The sequence below is a fragment of the Oryctolagus cuniculus genome, chromosome X (assembly GCF_051225735.1).
Source record: "Oryctolagus cuniculus isolate XC-2025 breed Fujian yellow rabbit chromosome X, ASM5122573v1, whole genome shotgun sequence".
Classification (NCBI taxonomy): domain Eukaryota; kingdom Metazoa; phylum Chordata; class Mammalia; order Lagomorpha; family Leporidae; genus Oryctolagus; species Oryctolagus cuniculus.
Window position 1 is genome coordinate 128,945,303 of NC_142888.1, and position 20,994 is coordinate 128,966,296.

General features: G+C 42.0%; 1 protein-coding gene across 7 annotated transcripts in view; it reads left to right on the forward strand.

Moving 5' to 3' along the window:
- MTM1 (myotubularin 1) overlaps positions 1-20,994 on the forward strand; it is a 127,895-nt gene that overhangs the window by 42,812 nt on the left and 64,089 nt on the right. For all 7 annotated transcript variants that reach the window (XM_002721329.6, XM_008275032.5, XM_070067219.2 and 4 more), the window contains 2 exons: positions 6,168-6,278; positions 11,693-11,794. In XM_002721329.6, the coding sequence (XP_002721375.5) occupies positions 6,168-6,278; positions 11,693-11,794 (213 nt within the window). The remainder of the gene's footprint in view (positions 1-6,167; positions 6,279-11,692; positions 11,795-20,994) is intronic.

A 20,994-nucleotide genomic window follows, 5' to 3' on the forward strand; every position in this document is an offset into this window, starting at 1 on the left:
CTAGGATGTAGTGATGAATACAATAGACACAGTTTCTCCCATGTGAAGCTCATGATTCCAATGGGATTGATGGGCATTAATCAAATGATCACATATAAGAGTAGTATAGGAGTGCAGAAGCTTGAAGAGCCTGGGAAATTGTCGTGAGAAAACGATGCTTGACATTGGTCTGAAGACCAAAGTTGAGTTACAGAAATGCAAACCAAGGGCCAGGGAGGTAAGAAGAAGCTGGGAGAGGACATGAGACCATAGGGAATATGAAAAGATAACAGTGTGGCTTGGGAGATGGGGAACAATAGCAAGGGAGAGGCAGGACAAGTGGCAAGTGGGTGGTAGCCAGATGACATAGGCCTCACTTTTTCTGTTAAGGATTTGAGTTTTTATTTGTTTCTGGTTTTGATTAATTTTTAAAATTGATAAAAATTGTATTTACCACATACAATATATTTTAAAATATGTATCCATTGTGGAATATATTACCTCACATACATTTTTGTGGGGAAAATGCTTAAAATATACTCTTTTAGCAATTTTTATGAATATAATATATTGTTATTCACTATAGTCACTATGGTGTACCATAGATCTCTTGAACTTACTCCTCCTGTGTAACTGGAATTTTTGTATCCTTTGACCAACTTCTTCCCTCCCCCCAAGATTTGGGTTTTTAGAGTTCAGCACCAAAAAGCTTTTGAAGTAGTATAAGCAGAGCTATGAAAGCATTTGGTGTGCTTTTCTCAAAGATGGCCCTGACTGTGTGGAGGGCAGGTTGTGAGGGGAGCAATAGAGAATGCAAAGAGATCACTGCATCTATTGCAGTGGCCCTGGGAAGATGCTGGTAGAGGTGGAGAGAGATTGGCAGATTTGAGATTGATTTAAGATGTAGTTGTGGATTATGGATGGCAGGGAAGGCAATATCAGGATGGCTCCCAGGTTTCCAGCTTCCATAACGGGGAGGAGCGCCAGCCACCATGACAAGGAGCCTCAGAGCAGCAGGTAGTTTGGACATATTCGGTGGGAGGTACTCTTAGGCTTTCTTCCAGTTCTATATTTCCAGCTGTCTCTCAGATATCCATACATGGTTAATTTATTGTAATATCAAAGCCAACATATCTAAAATGGACCATATTGATTTTTCTTCAAAACCCCCTTCCTATGTTCTTCATGTCTTCTGGTGGTACCACCATCTGCTATCCCAGAGATCTGGACCTAAGTCTGAGTCATCGTGGTGGCTAACCACCTTGTTTGCTTTCTACCTTGATTACTCTCCACCAGCACATCCTCCCAGACTGTCACTTAAACATTAGCTTCCATGATGCCTACATGTGGGGACAGCTCTCTCCTTGCTAGTCCAGAATGTTCAGTGTCACTAGATGCATGTTCATAAAGCACTAGTTGATTGTGGCAATCTTCTTCTCAAAGAGCATTCTAGGAATCTGTAAACACAGATCCTAGCCCTGTGGTGCTCCCTAGGGAATTCCCATTGCCCTATCTTAAACCTGGCCCACTTGATGGGGTGATAGTTTTTTTCCAATCCCCATACTTTCCCACATGTGTAACTATTGTGACCTGTTAACTGTTTCTGAATATCAGACTCTAACCACTATTGTTCTTTCCTGTAAGCATTGTCTTTGATGTGGGTGTTGCCATAGAATATTCATGGAATCCAATCACAAATATATTAGCTTACTCTCCTCTGACCTCCCACTTTGGCACTTTGGACTTTTCTGATGGCTCTTGGCATTTGTATCCTGGTATCATGGCTACTTGGGTATATGTATCTTATCTTTCAGATAGAGCTAGGCTCTGAGCTGCATGAAGACAATGGCCTAGTACAGTTCCTGTTACTTAGTATACACTCAAGACAGATAGTGGTGAATGCATTGTTTTAGCTTGTTTGTCATATTTGCGCCTCAGCTATTTCAGATACTTAGAGGTGCAGAGATATGGAATTTTGAGTTAAAATGGCCCTTTGAGAATCCTTAAATATGTAATGACATTTAGATAGTGACAACTCCAGTTTCCAGAGGGTCACGCTAATTTTTTTCTATCCCGAGTCTTCCAGTTTGGTCTGCTGAATTATCCAATCTTGAACATATCATTCAGGGAAAGCATGGCAACTAGCCCCATTAGACTGGGGGTGCCTTTAGTCAAGAGCTACTTAGTTCCCCTTACCATCCCATTTTCTACTTTGTGTTGGGCCAGAGTCACCAAGCCATAGAATTTCCTCTATACAGAGGTAGAGCATCAGGGTTCATATGGCTTTTGATTCTTCAGCCTTTTCTGTTCGCATTTTTGCTTCCTAGTTTGTATTACAGTATCAGACTTTCATGTAATCTAGTACAGGTATTTTAGGTATAAGTTTGACATTTAGAAATATATTTCATAGACATTCATGAATTTCAGTATAATCTTAAGTGTAGCACAAGACTTCTTGATAGTATTTTTTTTTTTTTGACAGGCAGAGTTAGTGAGAGAGAGAGAGAGACAGAGAGAAAGGTCTTCCTTTTCCATTGGTTCACCCCCAAGTGGCCGCTATGGCCGGCGCATTGCAGCCGGCGCGCTGCGCTGAGCCGAAGCCAGGAGCCAGGTGCTTCCTCCTGGTCTCCTGCACGGGTACAGGGCCCAAGAACCTGGGCCATCCTCCACTGCACTCCCGGGCCACAGCAGAGAGCTGAATCAGAAGAGGAGCAACCAGGACAGAATCCGGCACCCCGACCAGGACTAGGAGGTGCCAGCGCCGCAGGCAGAGGATTAGCCTAGTGAGCCATGGCGCCAGCCGATAGTATATTTTTAATAAATAGACTGTATGGAGAAGTAAATGTTACAGATTTATTTGTTTATTTGAAAGGCAGAGTTACAGAGGCAGAGAGAGAGAGAGAGGGAGAGGGAGAGGGAGGGAGGAAGGGAGGGAGGGAGGAGAATCTATCCACTGGGTCATTCCCCAGATGTCCTCAATGGCCGGAGCTGAGCCGATCTGAAGCCAGGAGCTTGGAGCTTCCTCTGGGTCTCCCACATGTGTGCGGTGGCCCTGGGACTTTGGTCATCCTCCACTGCTTTCCCAGGCCATAGCAGAGAGCTGGATCAGAAGTGGAGCAGCTGGGACTTGAACCAGCACCCATGTGGAATGCCAGCACTGCAGGTGGCAGCTTTACTCGCTACGCCAGAGCGCAGGCCCCTGTACAAGGGCCTTTCAAAAAGTTCACAGAAAATGTGTGTTACCAAAAAAGTTACATGAGTTTCCAAAATTTTTGCACCTAAATAAACTTGTCTTTTAATTCTACTTTTCCATGAAGTCACCTCATTTGTGTATGATGCTACTGAGTAGAACTTTTCTCTGGATATTTCAATTTCAATCATGTAATGAGGCATGTCACCCCATTACAGTAGCTAAAAAATGCATTTTTATAGATGCAAACAAAGATTTGTCATATGCTTGCTAGGGCAAACTAGTCTGCTGTGTTTCAGAGTACAGCTATGTCTTCCAGATACTATTGTATTCTTTGTCGTAATGATAATAATTATAATAACAGCTTCCCTTGTTTTCTAGCAACCATTGACAGGCACCATGCCAGGTTCTTTAAATCATTATTTCTGATTTTCCCTACTTTACAGGTGAATGTGGTCAAAAGGTAGTAACTTGCCTGAGTCATCCAGCTAGTAAGTGTCGAACTCAGATTTGAACCAGTTTTGTCCACCTCAAGAACCTGTGCTCTTTTCTTTACACAGTAACTATACTCTTATACTATTTTTTACTTTTTATTTTGAAATATTTATAAACTCACAAGAATTTGCAACAATAGAGAAGTCTCATGTACCTATCACTCAGTTCCCCCATAACTATATTGCTTTATGAAATCCAGCAAATTGATTGGCACAGTACACTTAACTAGTGTCTGAACAGCTTTTCATGCACTTATTTTTTGTTTTTCCTTAGAATTCTTTGACATTTTATCCCAAGTAACCACTGACAACACTGGGTTAAGCTACTGCTTACAATGCCATCAAAGCACCTGTTTGAGTCCCAGCTGCTCTGCTTCCAGTGCAGCTTCCTACTAATATGTTTGGGAAAGTAACAGAGGATGGCACAAGTACTTGGACCCTTGCCACCCATGTGGGAGACCTGGATGGAGTTCATAGCTCCTGGCTTCAGCCTGGCCTAGCTCTGGTCATTGAGAAAATTTGCTCTCCTTCTTTATGCCACTCTACCTTTCAAACAAATAAACAAATCTTTTTTAAAAAGAATGTCCTGTAGGGCCCAGCGCCATGGTGTAGCAGGTTAAGCTGCTGCCTGCAGTGCCAGCATCCCATATGGGTGCTGGTTTGAGACCTGATTGCTCCACTTCCTATCCAGTTCTCTGCTATGGCCTAGGAAAGTAGTAGACGATGGTTCAAGTGCTTGGACCCCTGCACCCATGTGGGAGACCCAGAAGAAGCTCCTGGCTCCTGGCTTTGGATCTGCACAGCTCCGGCTGGTGCGGCCAATTGGGGAGTGAACCAGCAGGTAGAAGACCACTCTCTCTCTGTCTCTCCTTCTCTCTCTGTGTAACTCTAACTTTCAAATAAATAAATAAATCTTTTTTTAAAAAAAGAATGTCCTGTAATGGAATTGGTACAGTAAGTGGCCTTTTGAGATAGACTGTGTTTGCTCAGCATGATGCTCTTGAGGTTCTTCCAGACTGCATGTATCCATTCCATTGCTGAGTCATATGCCATGCTATGGTGCACCAGTCTTAGGCATTTTGAGTTTCTAGGTGACCCCTGAGCTGTATTTATATTTTATAAAGAAATCCTTATCTTCTGTATTTATTTTAAGAGGGATTAAAAAATACTTTGTATTCCATGGAAGGACATTCAAAAAATTTTCTCTTTATTGTCAGTCATTTAATAGAACATTAGAGGGAATTTGCATGAGAACTTGTGTAGCCCTTCATCTCTTCAAATATATATTTTGGTCACAATATTTTATATGCTGCTTTGTTCCTCTTTATTTTTCCATGTACATAATTATTTTAATAGCTGTATACCTGTTCTACCAAGTTGATTAATTTTCCCTACCTCTGAATCTACTGAGTATCTTCATGCATATAGCTTATTCCTCCTGTTGAATGATAGCTATAAGTTCTTAGGAGGATAATTATTGGATCAAAGTATAGAACTATTTTATGGCTTTTTTTGATGTGTGTTCCCAGCTATTGGCTTAAATCTCAACTTTGCCCTATATTTACTAAGTAAGTTACTGAAGCTTTTCAAAATCTTGGTTGCGACATTAGGAAACAGGGGTATTTCTCCTGTATCCTGCAGTGGTTGGAAGAATAAAACAAGATGACGTATGCAAAGCCCCTGTTGCAGGGCCTGGCCTGGATTAGGTGTTCATGTGTGGCAGCTACTGCTATTACTTTGTTGCAATGGTTGTGCTTTTGCTTAAGTAACATGATTCTGTTGTGCTGCCAGTGCTCTGGAACACTTGCACCCAGCGCTGGCTGGCCAGCAATGGAGAGGTGTTGCTATGCATTCAGGCTCTTCTGCCTGAGGCAAGCACCGCTTCCTGATCCTTGGATTCTAGTGAGGAGACAGACATGGAAGCTCACAGTGACAGGGTGGAGTAAAGCAGGTGGTAAATCTGATTCCAGTGCTGCAGAACCAGGGGAGAATGTGATTCATTCTGCCTTATCTATTTGGGAAGAAAGGCCTTGTTAAAGACGCTGTTTGCTGAACCAAGGCTGAAGCCATGGAGAGAATTTTCGTAGTTGAGAAAGATCATTCTAGGCAAAAGAACACTTTGAGCAAAGCTCATGGACTGAATGTAGGTAAAGTGTTTGAAGAATGGTGACGGAATTCACTTAGTGGGAGCACAGAATGATGTGGAAAAGAAACCTACAGAAAAGGCTGCAAGTGACATATCGTGGGGCCCTGGAATTGGATATCTGGTAATTTAGTTGTTAGTCCTTAGGCAATGCACAATGGCAGATGTTTGGGATGCCTTTTGATTGTATAATTGACTTTTTTAATGCTTGCTCTTTCCTGTGTGTTTCAGTCATATTTTTATTCATAAAGTGGTAAAAGGGCCAAGGTAAACACCCTGAAAGCATATGGTTATTTTAATGTTTTTGATATTTTAATTATACTGACAGAAATACTGACTTTTGTATTTTTGTGCATTGCAGGATTCCACTTTAATATTTGATGTCCCTCTTGGTGTCATATCAAGAATTGAAAAAATGGGAGGAGCAACAAGTAGAGGAGAAAATTCCTATGGTCTAGATATTACTTGTAAAGTAAGAGATTCAGTACTTTCTTACACAAAGAAATAGACATATTCGTGTTGAATGTAGAATGTTAATCCAGGCTTAAAAAATCAAGATCTCTTGTCCATCAAAGGCCCTGGAAATGGTTTCTCCCTTAGGTTTAGGCTTTCCAAAGGTGCCTGAGAAGGTAGTTTCCATACAAGAGATTCACTGTGGTCACCAAGTGTGAGGATTCTATTAGTTTGACTCCTCAAGAAGAAAACTTCAGAGATAAAATCTCTTAAACTGTCTTACTTTTTGTTTCACTTTGCTGAGTACTTCTTCATGTCATGTGTTATTAACTAGGCACCTACATACCATAAAAGGAAGGAGTTTTGTCTTCTGAAAGTATATGTCATAACCTCTGTAACTTTTGCTTAGTTTTCAGAGGTAGTGATCTAACACTTGTTTTAGGGCATGAGAGGAAGAAAATCAATGATGATATAATTTAATTAGTTATAATAATAACTGTTTATTGAGCATCCGGGCATTGTGGCACAGAGGGTTAAGCCACTGCTCGGGGTATATCCCACATTGAAGTGCTAGTTTGAGTCCCGACTGCCCCATTTCTAATCTAGCTTTCTGCTAATGCATTACATCCTGGGAGGCAGCAGATGATGGTTCAAGTATGTGGGCCTGGGCCACCCAGGTGGGATACCCACATGAAATGGAGTTCCTGGCTCTTGGCTTCAACCTAGCCTAGCTCACACTTTTGCAGGTATTTGGCAAGTGAACCAGCAGACTCATTCATTTTTTTCTCTTGTTCTCGCTCTTTCTCTCTTCTCCCCTCCCCTGCCCCCCGCCCCGTCTCTCCCTCTCTCCCTCTCTCCCTATCACTCTGCCTTTCAAGTAGATAAAAAGAGAAACATTTCAAACACAGGCTAGTTCCTCTGTATTTAGTCAGTAACAGCCCCAGCCTCTGAGATGAACATGTTGTAGATGTGGCGCCTGAGGCTTAGAAGAATTATGCAACATGGCTAAGATTACCCAGAAATGGCAAAGGTGGAGTCCAAATACAGTGAGGCAATCATTTTATAAACAACAGAGTAAGCCCTCTGGCAAGGAAACTTGCTTTCCAGGTACCGACTGTCAGAAGGCTGCCATCCGGAAGGGGTTGGAGGTCATCTGGCCCAGGAGTTCTCAAACCTAGATATTCTTCAGGGATAATCTGTTGAAGCTTTACAATGTAGATCTTAGGGTTCCACCCCTGTCACCGAAAGCTGAGAACCAGAAAGTTTGGATATTTTCAAGTGTTTCAAGTGACAGTCTAGGGCAGGGGGCAGCACACTTTTCTGTAAAACACCATATAGCAAATGTTGGGGTTCTGTGGGCCACCTAGGATTTCTGTCATGTATTCTTGTGTTTTGTTTTGCCAATTTTTTAAAAATGTGAAAGTATTCTTGGTTTGAGACTCATATAAAAACTGACCTGGGCTGAGGTTTTCTGACCCCTGACCCATCCAAGTCCTTCATCCTACAGATAAGGATATGGGACCTTTGCTGAATGAAATGCCCAAGAAATCTTTGAAAACCCCAGAATTAAAAGCCATCTTCTTTTCCTGGTCTCATACACTGTGACTTTTAAAACCCAACCTCTACTTATGTTTGGATTATGAATATAATATGGTGTTTTCCCCTCCAGTTTATTAAAGATCAAAGCTGATACAGTCCATCAGAAACCAAAGGACTGTGTCAGTAAGCCTGAGCTGAAATCCTCAACTCCTTCCTTTTTTAGTTTTTGTTTTAATCTGAGCTACCTTAATGCTTTCTCTGTTATCCCAGGTACTGTTGACCCTCTAGGGCCTAGAAATCTGTAAATTTACCTTTGTGGATGAGTTTTGCATTTTGTGTGAAAGAATTCATGGGAGTAGAGTATTAAAGTACTCAAGGGGAAACGAGGTTTCTGCTTTGATGATTTTCAAGTGACTTTCATTCTAATTCGGTTTTTAAAAATCCTAGTTGCTGCCTTATCAACAGGAAAAACATATTTTTAAATATTAATCCCCCCAAAATTAATAAAACAAAACACATTTCACCCTTTGACTATTTACTATAAGAACAGAAGGCTTAGGAACACCTCACTAGGCATAATTCTTGATTGTTACATATGCATATTTCTTGGAATTCTTATGAGTCCAAAGGTGATTACCTAGAACAGTGTTGTAGTACAGTTGGAAACATTGATGCTGTAAGAGTCCTTTTCCATTTTCTCAGTAGCAGACCTGTTGTGGGTCCAAAGGGAATCTGCTGCAGTGGGATAAAGACTCACTCTCCATCTCTCATAAGTCAGCTTACATCTGCAATCAATCACCATAACCATAACCCAAGTGCATTTTTCTCTTGAAACAAGAAGTAACAACACCCTACAAATTTGGCAATCTCAGCTGTGCACATGGGGACTTCTATTGCCAGTAGCAACGTTCACACAGTGGAGGCAAGCCTGGCAACAGAGACTGTAGCTGACCATTTGGAATCCTTAGGAAAGAGGAGAGAGAGAGAGAGAGAGAGAGAGAGAGAGAGAGAGAGAGAGAGAGAGAGAGAGAATGAATGAGAATATATGAAAGAAAACATGGAACAAAGCCATAGTACTTCAAAGCCTTCTCTCTCCCTCCTGTCCCCACTCCTATTTTACACTATTTACAGACACCATAGCATTTTGAAGCCGGCAGTAATGTGTGCTGTTTAGAAATGCCTTACAGACATGGTGCTTCAATAAATCTGCCTCTCAGAAGGCTTGCAGCATTGCTGTGATAGCCAGTTGTTAAGTAGGTCATGGGCCTACCTGGAAGATTTAGGCCATAAGGATCTTTCCCAGTACCCTTTCCTGACAAGTCCAACTCACAGGATATAAGGTGGGACTTAGCAGTTAGTTTGTGCTCCTATTTCTGTTACTGATTTGCTGATCTGCCTTCTCCGTTCACTTTTCTGTTGGAAAAAAATAATAATTCTATCTTTAATTATATCTGAATTAGATGGCAAAAAGAAGTTACTTCAGTCACTCAAGCTTTAGCACATTAAAATTCATTTTTGAATCACCAATATATCAGAATAAATATTGATTTAGAGGTGATCTAATTTCTTGCCAAGCAGTTAAGAAAATGATGTTAAAGAGTTACCATCTGACATGTGGCCTTAGGAAATAATTTCCTCACAGGGCCTTGGGTTGTAAGGTTCCTCAGCTATGCAGTGCTGTACTACTGACTGATTGTAAAGCACTTTAATGTATACCATCCCATTTAAATGATTTTTCCTTTCATGTGATGACTTTCTGCTTTACATCACAAACCAATGAATATTTTGAGATTTAAGGTGGTTGTTGAACTTTATTTAGTTACATGCTTTTTTAAAAAATATATTTATTTATTTGAAACACAGAGTGATAGAGACAGAGAGATCTTCCATCTGTTTATTCACTCCCCAAATGGCCACAACAGCTGGGACTGGGCCAGGCTGATGCCAAGAGCCAGGAACTCCATTCTGATCTCCCACAAGGGTGGCAGGGGCCCAAGCACTTGGACCATCTTTCACTGCTTTCCCAGGCCATTAGCATGGAGCTGGATTGGAAGTGGAATGGCCAGGATTTGAACCAGTGGTCATATAGGATGCCATCATTGCAAACAGTGGTTGAACCCATGGTGCCCAAATTCATGTTTTAAAATGAAAATACAATTCTGGAGTTGACAAAGCCCAGTATATCCCAACTGTGTACATAGTGATTGACCTCAGGTCATTTTACTAGAGATCTTGGAGTCTAGTTCTTCATATTTCATTTACTGCCATTTATATGTTGGGATATCTCACATATGGCAAGGTCTTTGCTGCTCCTCCAGACCAACACCTTAATGAAAAAGCATTTTTGAAAAATGGAATTGTGATGTCCAAGAGGACAATGACTGGACCCATCTAACTTCTGACTTAGCTCTAGGATGCAACACTGTCAGTGCTCCATTTTTCAGAAATGAGCATTGGATGTTTGATACAAAGGGTAACGTTTTCTATGCTTACCTGTCAGTCATTGTACCATGATTGATGTAAGAGACACTGTTAAAAAGCCCTCCACCCTTAACAATATGATAGAATTTTTTAAAGAGATTTGTAAATCTTTAAATTCTGGTTTTAGTTAATTTTTAGTTCCTGAAAGTAAAGTTACACTGATATGCAGTACTTTAATGTGGTTTATGTAGAACTCTGAAAGTAAAATTGTATAGTAAAAATATATTACGTTAGTTGTATGACATCTTAAAGTGCCAGTCATTTAGATTGAGAGTGTCTGTATTTTAATGACATGTTTGACAATGTTGAAATTATATTTGACGACAGGTACTCTTTTGGTGAGTTGCATGAACAAAATACTGTTTGATCATTTAAAAATCCCTTGAAAACCAATGGAAGTAGATAGACAACATATACAAGGCAAAATTTGATTATTTTTTTCTTTTTATAAAAGTATTTTTAGCCCTGTCTTCTCTTTAGTACTACTTGTTTTGTCTTGTTTTTACATTTATGTCTAAAATGGGGGTATTTTCAGATTTTTTTAAAGATTATTTATTGGAGAGGCAGAGTTACAGACAGAGAAGGAGAGATAGGGAGAGAGGTCTTCCATCCACTGGTTCACTCTCCAGGTGGCCACAGTGACCAGAACTGGACAGAACCAAGGCCAGGAGCCAGGAGCTTCTTCCTGGTCTCCCACATGGGTGCAGGGGCCCAAGCACTTGGTCCATCTTTGACTGCTTTCCCAGGCCATAGCAGAGAGCTGGATTGGAAGTGGAGCAGCCAGTCTCAAACCAGCACCCATATGGGAAGTTGGCATTGCAGGCAGAGGCTTAACCCACAATGCCACAGCACCAGACCCTATTCTTTTTTTTTTTTTTTAGATTTATTTCCTTATTTGAAAGGCAGAGTTACACACAGATACAAACACACACACACACACACACACACACAGAGAGAGAGACATCTTCTATCTGCTGATTCACTCCCCAAATGGGCACAATGGCCAGGGCTGGGCCAGGCAAAAGCCATGTGCCCAGAGCTTCTTCCAGGTCTCCCATGATACTGCAGGGGCCCAAGGATTCAGGCCATTCTCCACTGCTTTCCCAGGTGCATTAGCAGGGAGTTGGATCAGGAGTGGAGTAACTGAGACTTGAACCAGCACCCATATGGGATGCCAGTATTGCAGGCAGCAGCCTTAGCTACTATGCCACAACACCAGCCCCTCAGGTATTCTTAAACTGGATAGTTCAAGATACCATAGGAAAGCAAAGTCATTTTCTTAGTAATCTAGATTAATTGCCTTTTAGGTAAGTGAATCTTCTACTCCCTTAATTGAACAGAAGTGGGTTTTTTTGCTAATTAATGTGACTGTATTGGAAAACTGAACTGTCGCATTTCTTTTTTGCCCCCTAGGACATGAGAAACCTGAGGTTCGCGTTGAAACAGGAAGGCCACAGCAGACGAGATATGTTTGAAATCCTCACAAGATATGCCTTTCCTCTGGCACACAGCCTGGTAAATTCCAGGGCTTTCCTCAGTATCCTAAGGTTCTCAAGTACTTCCTCTGCAAAAACTGCGTGCAGGGTCACATCCGCTCTCACCCATCGTGTGGTGCCTCCCAGCATGATGTGTATTTAATACAGTTCACTCATTTCCAGACAGAGTAGATCCCTTCCCTGCTGGTATGTGCAGGATAGATCACACCCCCTGGTGACTGAGTGCTGGTGCCCGGGAACTTGGTGGGAGCTTCACGCAGGGCAGCTGGTACGTGTGTTCTCCAGCCTGCTTTAACACGTAGGAGGGTAGTGAGGTAGACATGGCTGTCTTAGTACAGCCCTGTGGCGCTCACCTCCCAGAGTTCATTGCTCTCAGCTTTGGAGCTAACATGTTCTATGTGACAGAATTTTGTGACTCCAATTAGGTATGAGAATGAATTCTCTAAGCCTAAATGCCATTTAAACAAGTGCACTTTTAAATTAACAGGTGTCTTGTTTAGGTACTATAGCCAAATACTGAATAGAGCAGGTTTATTTTGTAAAACAATGACATCTCGATGTTATTTGATAGCAGTTACTATGTATTTGGCAGGACCAATTTATAATGCATTTAATTAGTTTTAATCTTTATCTTAGTCCATAGGGTGATTCAGTTTTATGTGTACCTAAAACTTTTCCCTCCTCTTTGCCACACTGTTGAAGTCAGCTTGGATTGAGCTAAACCTTTTCCAGTGTCTTGCTCTCTACTCTTTACATTCTGCCTTGGTCGCGGCCTCTTTTTCTCTGTCAGGTCTGCTTGTATCTTCTTACCCCTCTCTTCCTCTAGTTGATGCTAAACACTTGTTAACATCAGGCAAGGAGATTCTTTTAAAACTAGAGAAATACCTGTCATTTAAATACAGGATAACTACACTGCAGACTCAACTGAACATACTGAATGCAATGGAACAGATCATTAAGTAGAAGCAATACATTTTAGTATTGCTTTTCTTCCTATAGCTGTCTTTTAACATGTTTGGATTATTTTTGTTGGTGGTGGTTGGTTGGTTTGGTTTTTGGTTTTGGTACTTGCAATAAAAGCCCCATTTTTTTTTCTACTGGGACAAGGCCTCTTCCTCCCCAAATTTCTGCAGCATTTGGTTCAGTCACAGGAAGTTCATATGTGATAGGAGAATTTTGCAAAGACTCTGGAGAGCTCAGATGATAGGAAGCACAGATATGATACTTAGAAACGTGTGCACTGATGTCATAGTAGAGAGTCTGTTTTCAGCTTTATCTACATTTCTGCTTAAGTATGTTATTTTTTAAAGAGTTCTCTATTAAGTGTTTGTAACTCCACGATGATAAAATGTGTTTTTCTGAGAACACATCTTCAAAGTTATGAAAGTGAAAATGTGAGTCTGACTCATGAAAGTTCATTAGGAAATATGTTCTGTCTTGGTTTGAGCATATCTGATCTTAAAGTATCAAACACGTAAATGGGCTCACATGGCAGATTTGAAGGGGCTGAGGCACCAGTCTTATCTCCTGCAAAGTCTTGCTCCTTTAGCCATCTGCTGTCCTCTGTAAGTTCTGCTTGTAAGTAACTTAACCATTTCTACAAGTAACTCTCAATGTTTCCTTCCCAGTTTCCTTCTTTCCAACTCATCTACACAATGCTACCAATTGTCTTTTTAATTGTTTTCTCATTTTTCATTTAAAGACAAACATTATCACCTCTCTATATCAAACTCCATGCAAAACATACAAAACCCTCACTCTTTTTTTAATTTAAATAATTTTATTTGAGAGAGAGCAAGCTCCCATCCACGTGTTCATCCCACCCCCTCCAGGTGCCTACAACAGCAGAAGCTGGGCCAGACCAAAGCCAGGAGCCAAGAATTCAATCCAGGTCTTCCATAGTGGTAGCAAGGACCCTGAGTACTTGAGCCATCACCGTTGCCCCCCAGAGTGCACATTAGCAGGAAGCTGGAATTAGGAGTGGAGCTGTGATACAAACCCAGGCATTCTAATGTACAGTCACCTACTGGTGGCTTATCTATTTGGCCAAATAAATGCCTGCCCCGCTAAGTAACTCTTCATGGCTTATCCCCTCTACTGCAGCCACACAGGACTGTCCCCTGGTCCTTTGGTGTACACAGTACTGTCTCACATTGGATTTTGCTATCCCCTTTACCTGCAGTCCCCTTCATCTCTCTAATGGCCATCACCTACATGCTCATCTTTCAACATCTTGCTCAATCCTGGTTCCTTTGCCATGCACTGTGTGTGTCCATGGTAAGAGTTCGTCTTACCTTTCACTTTTTGGAATTCTCAAGTCTCTACTGCAGCACTAATCTTAGTCTTCTTTATGTAATAATTATGTCGTAATCACCCCCCTTTTCCTCTGGAGCCTCAGCATAATGACTTCTGCACAAGAGTTTGATAACAATGGCTTTTTAACTGATCTCAGATGTAGTAGAAAGTCAAGGGAAAATCATTATATGGAAGTGAATGAAATGACTGTTTTGGAGTATCATGAACTCGGAATTCCATGTTGCCACCCTCAGAGTCATCCACAGAGAAGTTGCTTTCTCAAGTGTGTGGTGCTTGGCCATATTTTTCATATCTGTGATGGCATTTCTGCCTTCTTCTTTTAGGAAATCATTAAAGTGACAAACTAGAAAAAGGTGAACTGAGCTACTCAAAGTTTTAGAGAATTGTATGCTCTAACTTTTGCCCACTAAAATTCATCCTTAATAATAAGTTTAGGGGCAGACATTTAGCCTAGTGATTAAGACACCAGTCCCACATCAGAGTACCTGGGTTCAATTCCTGGCTCCTGCTCCTGATTCAAGTTTCCTGCTAATAAAGACCTGGCAAGCAGTGGTGATAGCTCAAATAATTGGATCCCTGCCACCCACTTAGGAGAACTGGATGGAATTCCCAGCTCTCAGTGTTGGCCCCTGCCATTGTAAGCCTTTGAAGAGTAAACTGGTGCTGGCAGGTGTGAGTCTTGTCGGTGTGTGTGTCTGTCTCTCAAATAAAAGTTTAAATCAATCCTCAAACAAAACAAGATATACTCCTAGATAAAAGCAGATAACTGTTGACACTGCTTTTAGAAAAACAGTTTGTGGTAGTCAGATCAACATGTCCAACTGTTTCCTAAATCAGGTTTCATTTGGTTCTGTTTGCGTTGTGTCAGGGAGCCGTGAAGCCATGGAGAAGTGGTGCAGTATGAATGATACCTGGTTCCATTCAGGAATGTGACATTCTAGCAAGAATAATATGGCAGACATCCTTGGCTGTGATATAAGATAATTTATATTCAGTCGTACAACAGAAATGTGGGGAAGGTCCAATGGGAACTCACTAGAAGGCAAGAATACCTCTAACCAAGATTAGGAAAACCCTACGCAGAATTGTTAGTGGTTACCATTGGACCTTGAAGGACAGAGCATTTCCAGTGGGCAAGGAGGGTAAAGAAAAGTAGAACTTCAGGCATAGCCGAGACCTTCACCTTAGACGTGGAAGAGGGAAAGCTGGCAGCTTCGCAAGGTGTTTAAGAGGGTAGCCATTGATGTTTGGCTGGAGCACGGGGAAGAGGAGGAGATTTGGGGTCATCTGATGGAGGGCTATACTGAGGTAAGGAGCTGGTGCTTCAGGAAGTAATGGAGATCCACTGAAATTTCTGAAATAAGTGACCAGATTGAAGAGCGTGCTATGTTAAACAGATAAGAGGGAGAGCTAAGGAAGCCAGGAGAGATATCTGAGGGCCAAGCAAGAGGTCCACAGGGCCTGAACCAGGATGTCGGTAGTGTGGATGGAAAAGGGATGGGATGACTGGCAGCCATGGAGTTGAGAGGATAGAGAAGATTAATTAGCCATCATTTGCAGGTTTGGGACTTGAGTAATGGGAAAGGTAGGGTGCTGTTGACAGCATAGGGAGGTCATAAAAGGATTTCATTTGTGCAAACAGGTGGAAGAGAGGGATGGGGAGGAATGAAGAGTTCTGTTTTGGGGGTTGGCACTGTGGCACAGCAAGTTAAAGCCCAGGCCTGCAGCCCTGACATCCCATGTGGGTGCTGGTTCGAGTCTCGGCTGCTCCTCTTCAGATCCAGCTCTCTGCTATGGACTAAGAAGGCAGTGGAAGATGGCCCCCAAGTCCTTGAGCCCCTACATTTGCATGGGAGACCCAGAAGAAGCTCCTGGTCCTGGCTTCGGATTGGCACAGCTCTGGCTGTTGCAGTCATCTGGGTAGTGAGCCAGTGGATGGAAGACCTCTCTCTCTGTCTCTACCTCTCTCTGTAACTCTTTCAAATAAATAAAATAAATCTTTTAAAAAAAAGAGTTCTGTTTTAGACATGTGGCATGACATGTATTTTGACAGAATTTATGGTGGGTCACCAAAGGCTTGACCCTCAGGAAAGAGTCGAGAGAGGTAGATCTAGAATAGTGGTTCTTAATCTGAAGTCATGGACTCCATTGACAATCTGATGTAAATTATAATTTCTCTTCCCATGCAAAGAGCACTTATGTACAAAACCTGACATTTTAGGGGACTCCTGGCTCCTCTGCAGCCCTTTTGTAGGTCCCTGATTAAGTAACTCTGTGTGTAGTAGAGAAATGCCAAACCAGAGCCTTGGCAAAGGAAATGAAGCTGGGAACTACAGGAGAGTGGGTAGAGAGGTGAGGGAGGCATCTGAGGTGTGGACTTTTCAGAGGACAGAAGTGAGAGGGGGGCTTAAGGGGGGTGCTTGTGGGTGTCACATGCCGTGGAGGGCCAAGGAGAGGGAGAGCTCAGAAGAAGCTTTTAGACTTCATGATCACGAGCTCCCTGGGGATCCGACCTCCTAACTGTGAGCTGCTTGAGGTGGGCACATTCTTTCGTTATCTTTGTATCCCTAGTCTCTGTCCCAGGGCCTCATATAAGTTTGTTAAACTTTGATGAGTCCATAAAAATGATCTTAGAATGGAGGGGATAGAAGACAGTTTGCAGGTTTTTTTTTTTTTAAGATTTATTTATTTGTTTGAAAGAGTTACACATAGAGAGGAGAGGCAGAGAGAGAAAGAGGTCTTCCATCCTCTGGTTCACTCCCCCAACTGGCCACAACAGCTAGAGCTGTGCCGATCTGAAGCCAGGAGCCAGGAGCTTCCTTCGGGTCTCCTACATGAGTGCAGGGGCGCAAGACTTGGGGCATCTTCTGCTGCTTTCCCAGGCCACAGCAGAGAGCTGGATCAGAAGTGGAGCAGCCAGGATTTAAACCGGTGCCCATATGGGATGCCGACACTGCAGGTGGCAGCCTGACCCATTATGCCACAGCACCGGCCCCAGTTTGCAGGTTCTTAAAGGGAGAGTGGCTGGGAAAATAAAGGAGGCTAGGAGCCGTGTGGAAGGAAGGTTTTTTTCCCTCAGAATCTGAGAAAGGTGAATGACTGTATTATGGATTGGGGGCAGGGGAAGTCTTGCTGCTTTTGAAGGCAAAAGAGAGAAGGGATCCTTTCTAGAGCAGCATCCTGGAGGTGGCGGAGGAGGGTGGGCTCAAGCCCAGTTTGTGGGGCAGTTTTGGAAAGGAGAAGGGACAATTATTCCTCTGAGACAGGAGGGGAAGAAAAGTTTCCAAACTGCCACAGTGGGGAATGTGAGAGTCTGCCAAAAAGGGATTTCCTGGAAGCGTAGTTTAAGCCTGATTGCATTGAACAATACAAAGGCCCCTGCTTGAAAAATATCATTCTGTTAATATGATTAAAACTGTTACACCCCTGCCGATTATCTCAGTGATTTCAAGTCAGAAGCGAACTTGCTGTTGTGTCCATGAAATGGCATCTGGAGGCCAGGAGAGCGGACTCCAAGTGCAGCCGTGGGATGAATGGACTGTGAGTGGGCTTTCTTATTTCAGACCACCCATTTGGCTCTCTCTTGCATCCTTCCCCATTAGTATTTTTGCCACTCAGTGTGTTCAAATTGGGACTTAAACTTTGAATTGAACTTGAGCTGTTTAGCAACACAAGTCCACCCCAAAACCATTAACTCGATTGTTTCAGCATTATGTCAATTGAGTAACACGTGCTTGTTTTTTAGATAACATTTTCTATTTTGGCCAAAGCATTTACTTTCTTCTTTTAACTCTGCTTTGCTTTTCAAACTCTAGACATTATATTTAATTATTATAAATTGCATGTTACTCAATTCTAGTTTAAGGCAAGTGGTATAATTCTATAATAATGTTGCATTGCTTCTGACATTATGGCAACTTTTAAAAGGCAGAAATAAAAATTGTATACATATGAACATGTCCCGATAGTGGTTTAGAAAGAATTTGATTGTTGGGGTGTTATGTTCCATGACAAAGTTGTTCTTTTGTTGACTCCCTTTATTATTTGCTCATTTTTATTTTTGGGTTTTTTTTTTAAGATTTATTTATTTATTTGAAAGTCAGAGTTAACACAGAGAGAAGAGAGGCAGAGAGAGAGAGAGAGACAGAGACACAGAGAGAGAGGTTTTCCATCTTATGGTTCATTCCCCAGTTGCCACAACAGCTGGAGCTGTGCTGATGTGAAGTCAGGAGCCAGGAGCTTCTTCCAGGTCTCCCACACTGGTGTAGGGGCCCAAGGACTTGGGCCATCTTCTACTGCTTTCTTAGGCCTTAGCATGGAGCTGGATGGGAAGTGGAGCAGCCAAGACTCGAACCAACACCATATGGGATGCCGGCGTTTCAGGAGAGTGTGCTAACCCGCTGTGCCACAGCACCGGTTCCTGTTTGCTCATTTTTTACTCAGATGGGACAAGCAGAGGTAATATAAATTTTAGATGAGAGTTTTTTAAACCATCAGTCCCATTTCTTTCAGTGGTAAGGGTGTGTGTATGTGTATATGTGTGTATATGTGTGTATACTTTAGTGGGCTATGATGTTAAAGTTCATTGCTTACTGTTAGTCAAGAGAGTTTGAAAAATACTTCTAGATAATGGTAGAATATATAGAACAAAATGAATTTTCAGTTAATGTGAGCATTAGTAAAGTCACTTAAATCAGTCTTTACAGCTATACACATACATGGGTTTTCTTGAATTTTAAGTGAAGGCTTTGAGTTGATAAACAAATGCATGGGATGTAGACTCACATAAGGGATATCGAGAACTAGAAGAGAAAATAAAGCCTGAGACCCGAGTGCCATTATTCCAGCAGCCACTGATGGGGAGACCTTCTGAGGGGACTTCTTTGTAGAGTCCGTCCACCATGTTCTGAGCATGTGCCATGGAATGGTCTGATGGCCCATGTCTGAATCTGGGTCAGTCACTTCCCTGCTTGGTGACTTTGGAAGTCACATAATATTTATAATCATAAGTGTTCTCATCTGTAAAGGGTATAATAGCGGAGCCTACCCCATAGGGGTTTTGTGAGAATTAAACGTAAAGTACTTACAAAACTGCCTGGCACTCAAGAAGTACCCAATAAATGTCATCTGTTCTGTTATTAGTGTGTCATTTCCCCAGCAGGTGTAGGGAATACAGATGATTACCAACATACTTTTTCCCAAGACTGTTAATAAAGTGATTGTGGTAATATTCAGGACACCTTAAGCCCTTTAAAAGAAAGATGCTATGTAAAGATGAATAGTATTCTTACTATTGAGCCGTTGGTTGTACCTTGATAAAGGATTCATTGAAGGTTTTCAGTTTCAGAGCATAAAGTCCAGAAAGCATCTGAGCTAGAAACGGACAGTATGGGAAGCAGTGCTATGTAAGGAACAGAATTCTTCAGAAACAGTTTTCCATTTTTTTCCTCTTCATCTTTTGACCTTGTTTAGGCTTACTGCTTTCAGGAAAGCAACAGGCTTGTGCTTATGCCCTTACTGTTTTTCTGTGGCATTCCAAATGAAGTTTTTTGACATCACAGTCTTTTGTTCTTGTAGTTCTATGAGCTAACTAGCAGTCATGCAGTTGTGAGGTTCTTGTTTTGGAAGTGGGGTGGTAAATTTGACCTTAGGTTGGAGGAAACAGGCATGGGCAGTGCTGTTACTATCTCCTGCTCCAGGAGAGAAGTAATGGAGTTGCAGTCCTTTGTGGTGGGTGGTAGCGGCCTTCCACAGACTGATGGCATTGTACTTCAGACTGCATCCAAAGCATGGAAGCAATGGCTTTGAAATTTTAAATGAGGTGGAAATTTAACAGACCCTTATTTTCTAGGCTGATTACAGAATTAATAGGTAAAAAAAGGTAGCCCATTTTTAGATGGAAATTGAAATGAGAAGCGTATGCACACTTGTACTCTCACACATGCAAAAACACGCTACTGTTGGCCTAGATGTGGCTTTAGTATGACTTAGTTTTCTACTTTATTTTCCGCAAAGCCTTTACTATTATTTTTAAATCAAGAATAAACTTCACTAGTTGAGGGACTAATCATGCTTTTAAAATATGCTTCCTTTCTGCCACTTCCAAGACTTGACCTTCTATTCTCTTTGATCTCTCCCTCCCACTGCCTTCCCTCTGTTGGCCTTTTTTAAAAGACTTATTTATTTATTTATTTGAAAGGCAGAGTTACAGAGAGGCATAGACAGAGAGAGAGAGAGAGGTCTTCCATCCTCTGGTTCACTCCCCGGTTGGCCGCAATGGCTGGAGCTGAGCTGATCCAAAGCCGGGAGCCAGGAGCTTCTTTCGGGTCTCCCAAATGGGTGGGCCCAAGGACTTGGACCATCTTCTACTGCTTTTCCAGGCCACAGCAGAGACCTGGATAAGAAGAGGAGCAGCTGGGACTCGAACTGGTAACCATATAGGATGCCAACATTGCAGGCAGCAGCTTTACCCACTATGCTACAGCACCAGCCTCTCTCTGTCGGCCTTTATACCTACTTGTTTCCTCTCCCCCCAGCCTGTCTTCTGGAACCATCCGCCCATCTAGACTCTCCCAGCATTGATGTCTGTTCAGAAACACCCACTGTGGCAGACTTCCTCCCCTTGTGCTCAGGTGGAACTGTACCTTACAAGACTTGGTGGTCTTCTAGGCCATCATTTGACTCAACTATCCCTCCTTTCAAAGTTTTTTTTTTTTAACATTGAGTAGATACAAAAGAATATTTATGACTGTATGCAAGATATAAATAATCCTAATCAATGGGCCATCCCTTTATCTCCTGGGATGCTTGCTAGGTATATCTTCCATTTTATCTTGTATTTCACCTGTAGTTGGTCTGCTGAGTTTGTCTTTCCCTTGGTATATTTTTCAATTATAGAAGTTC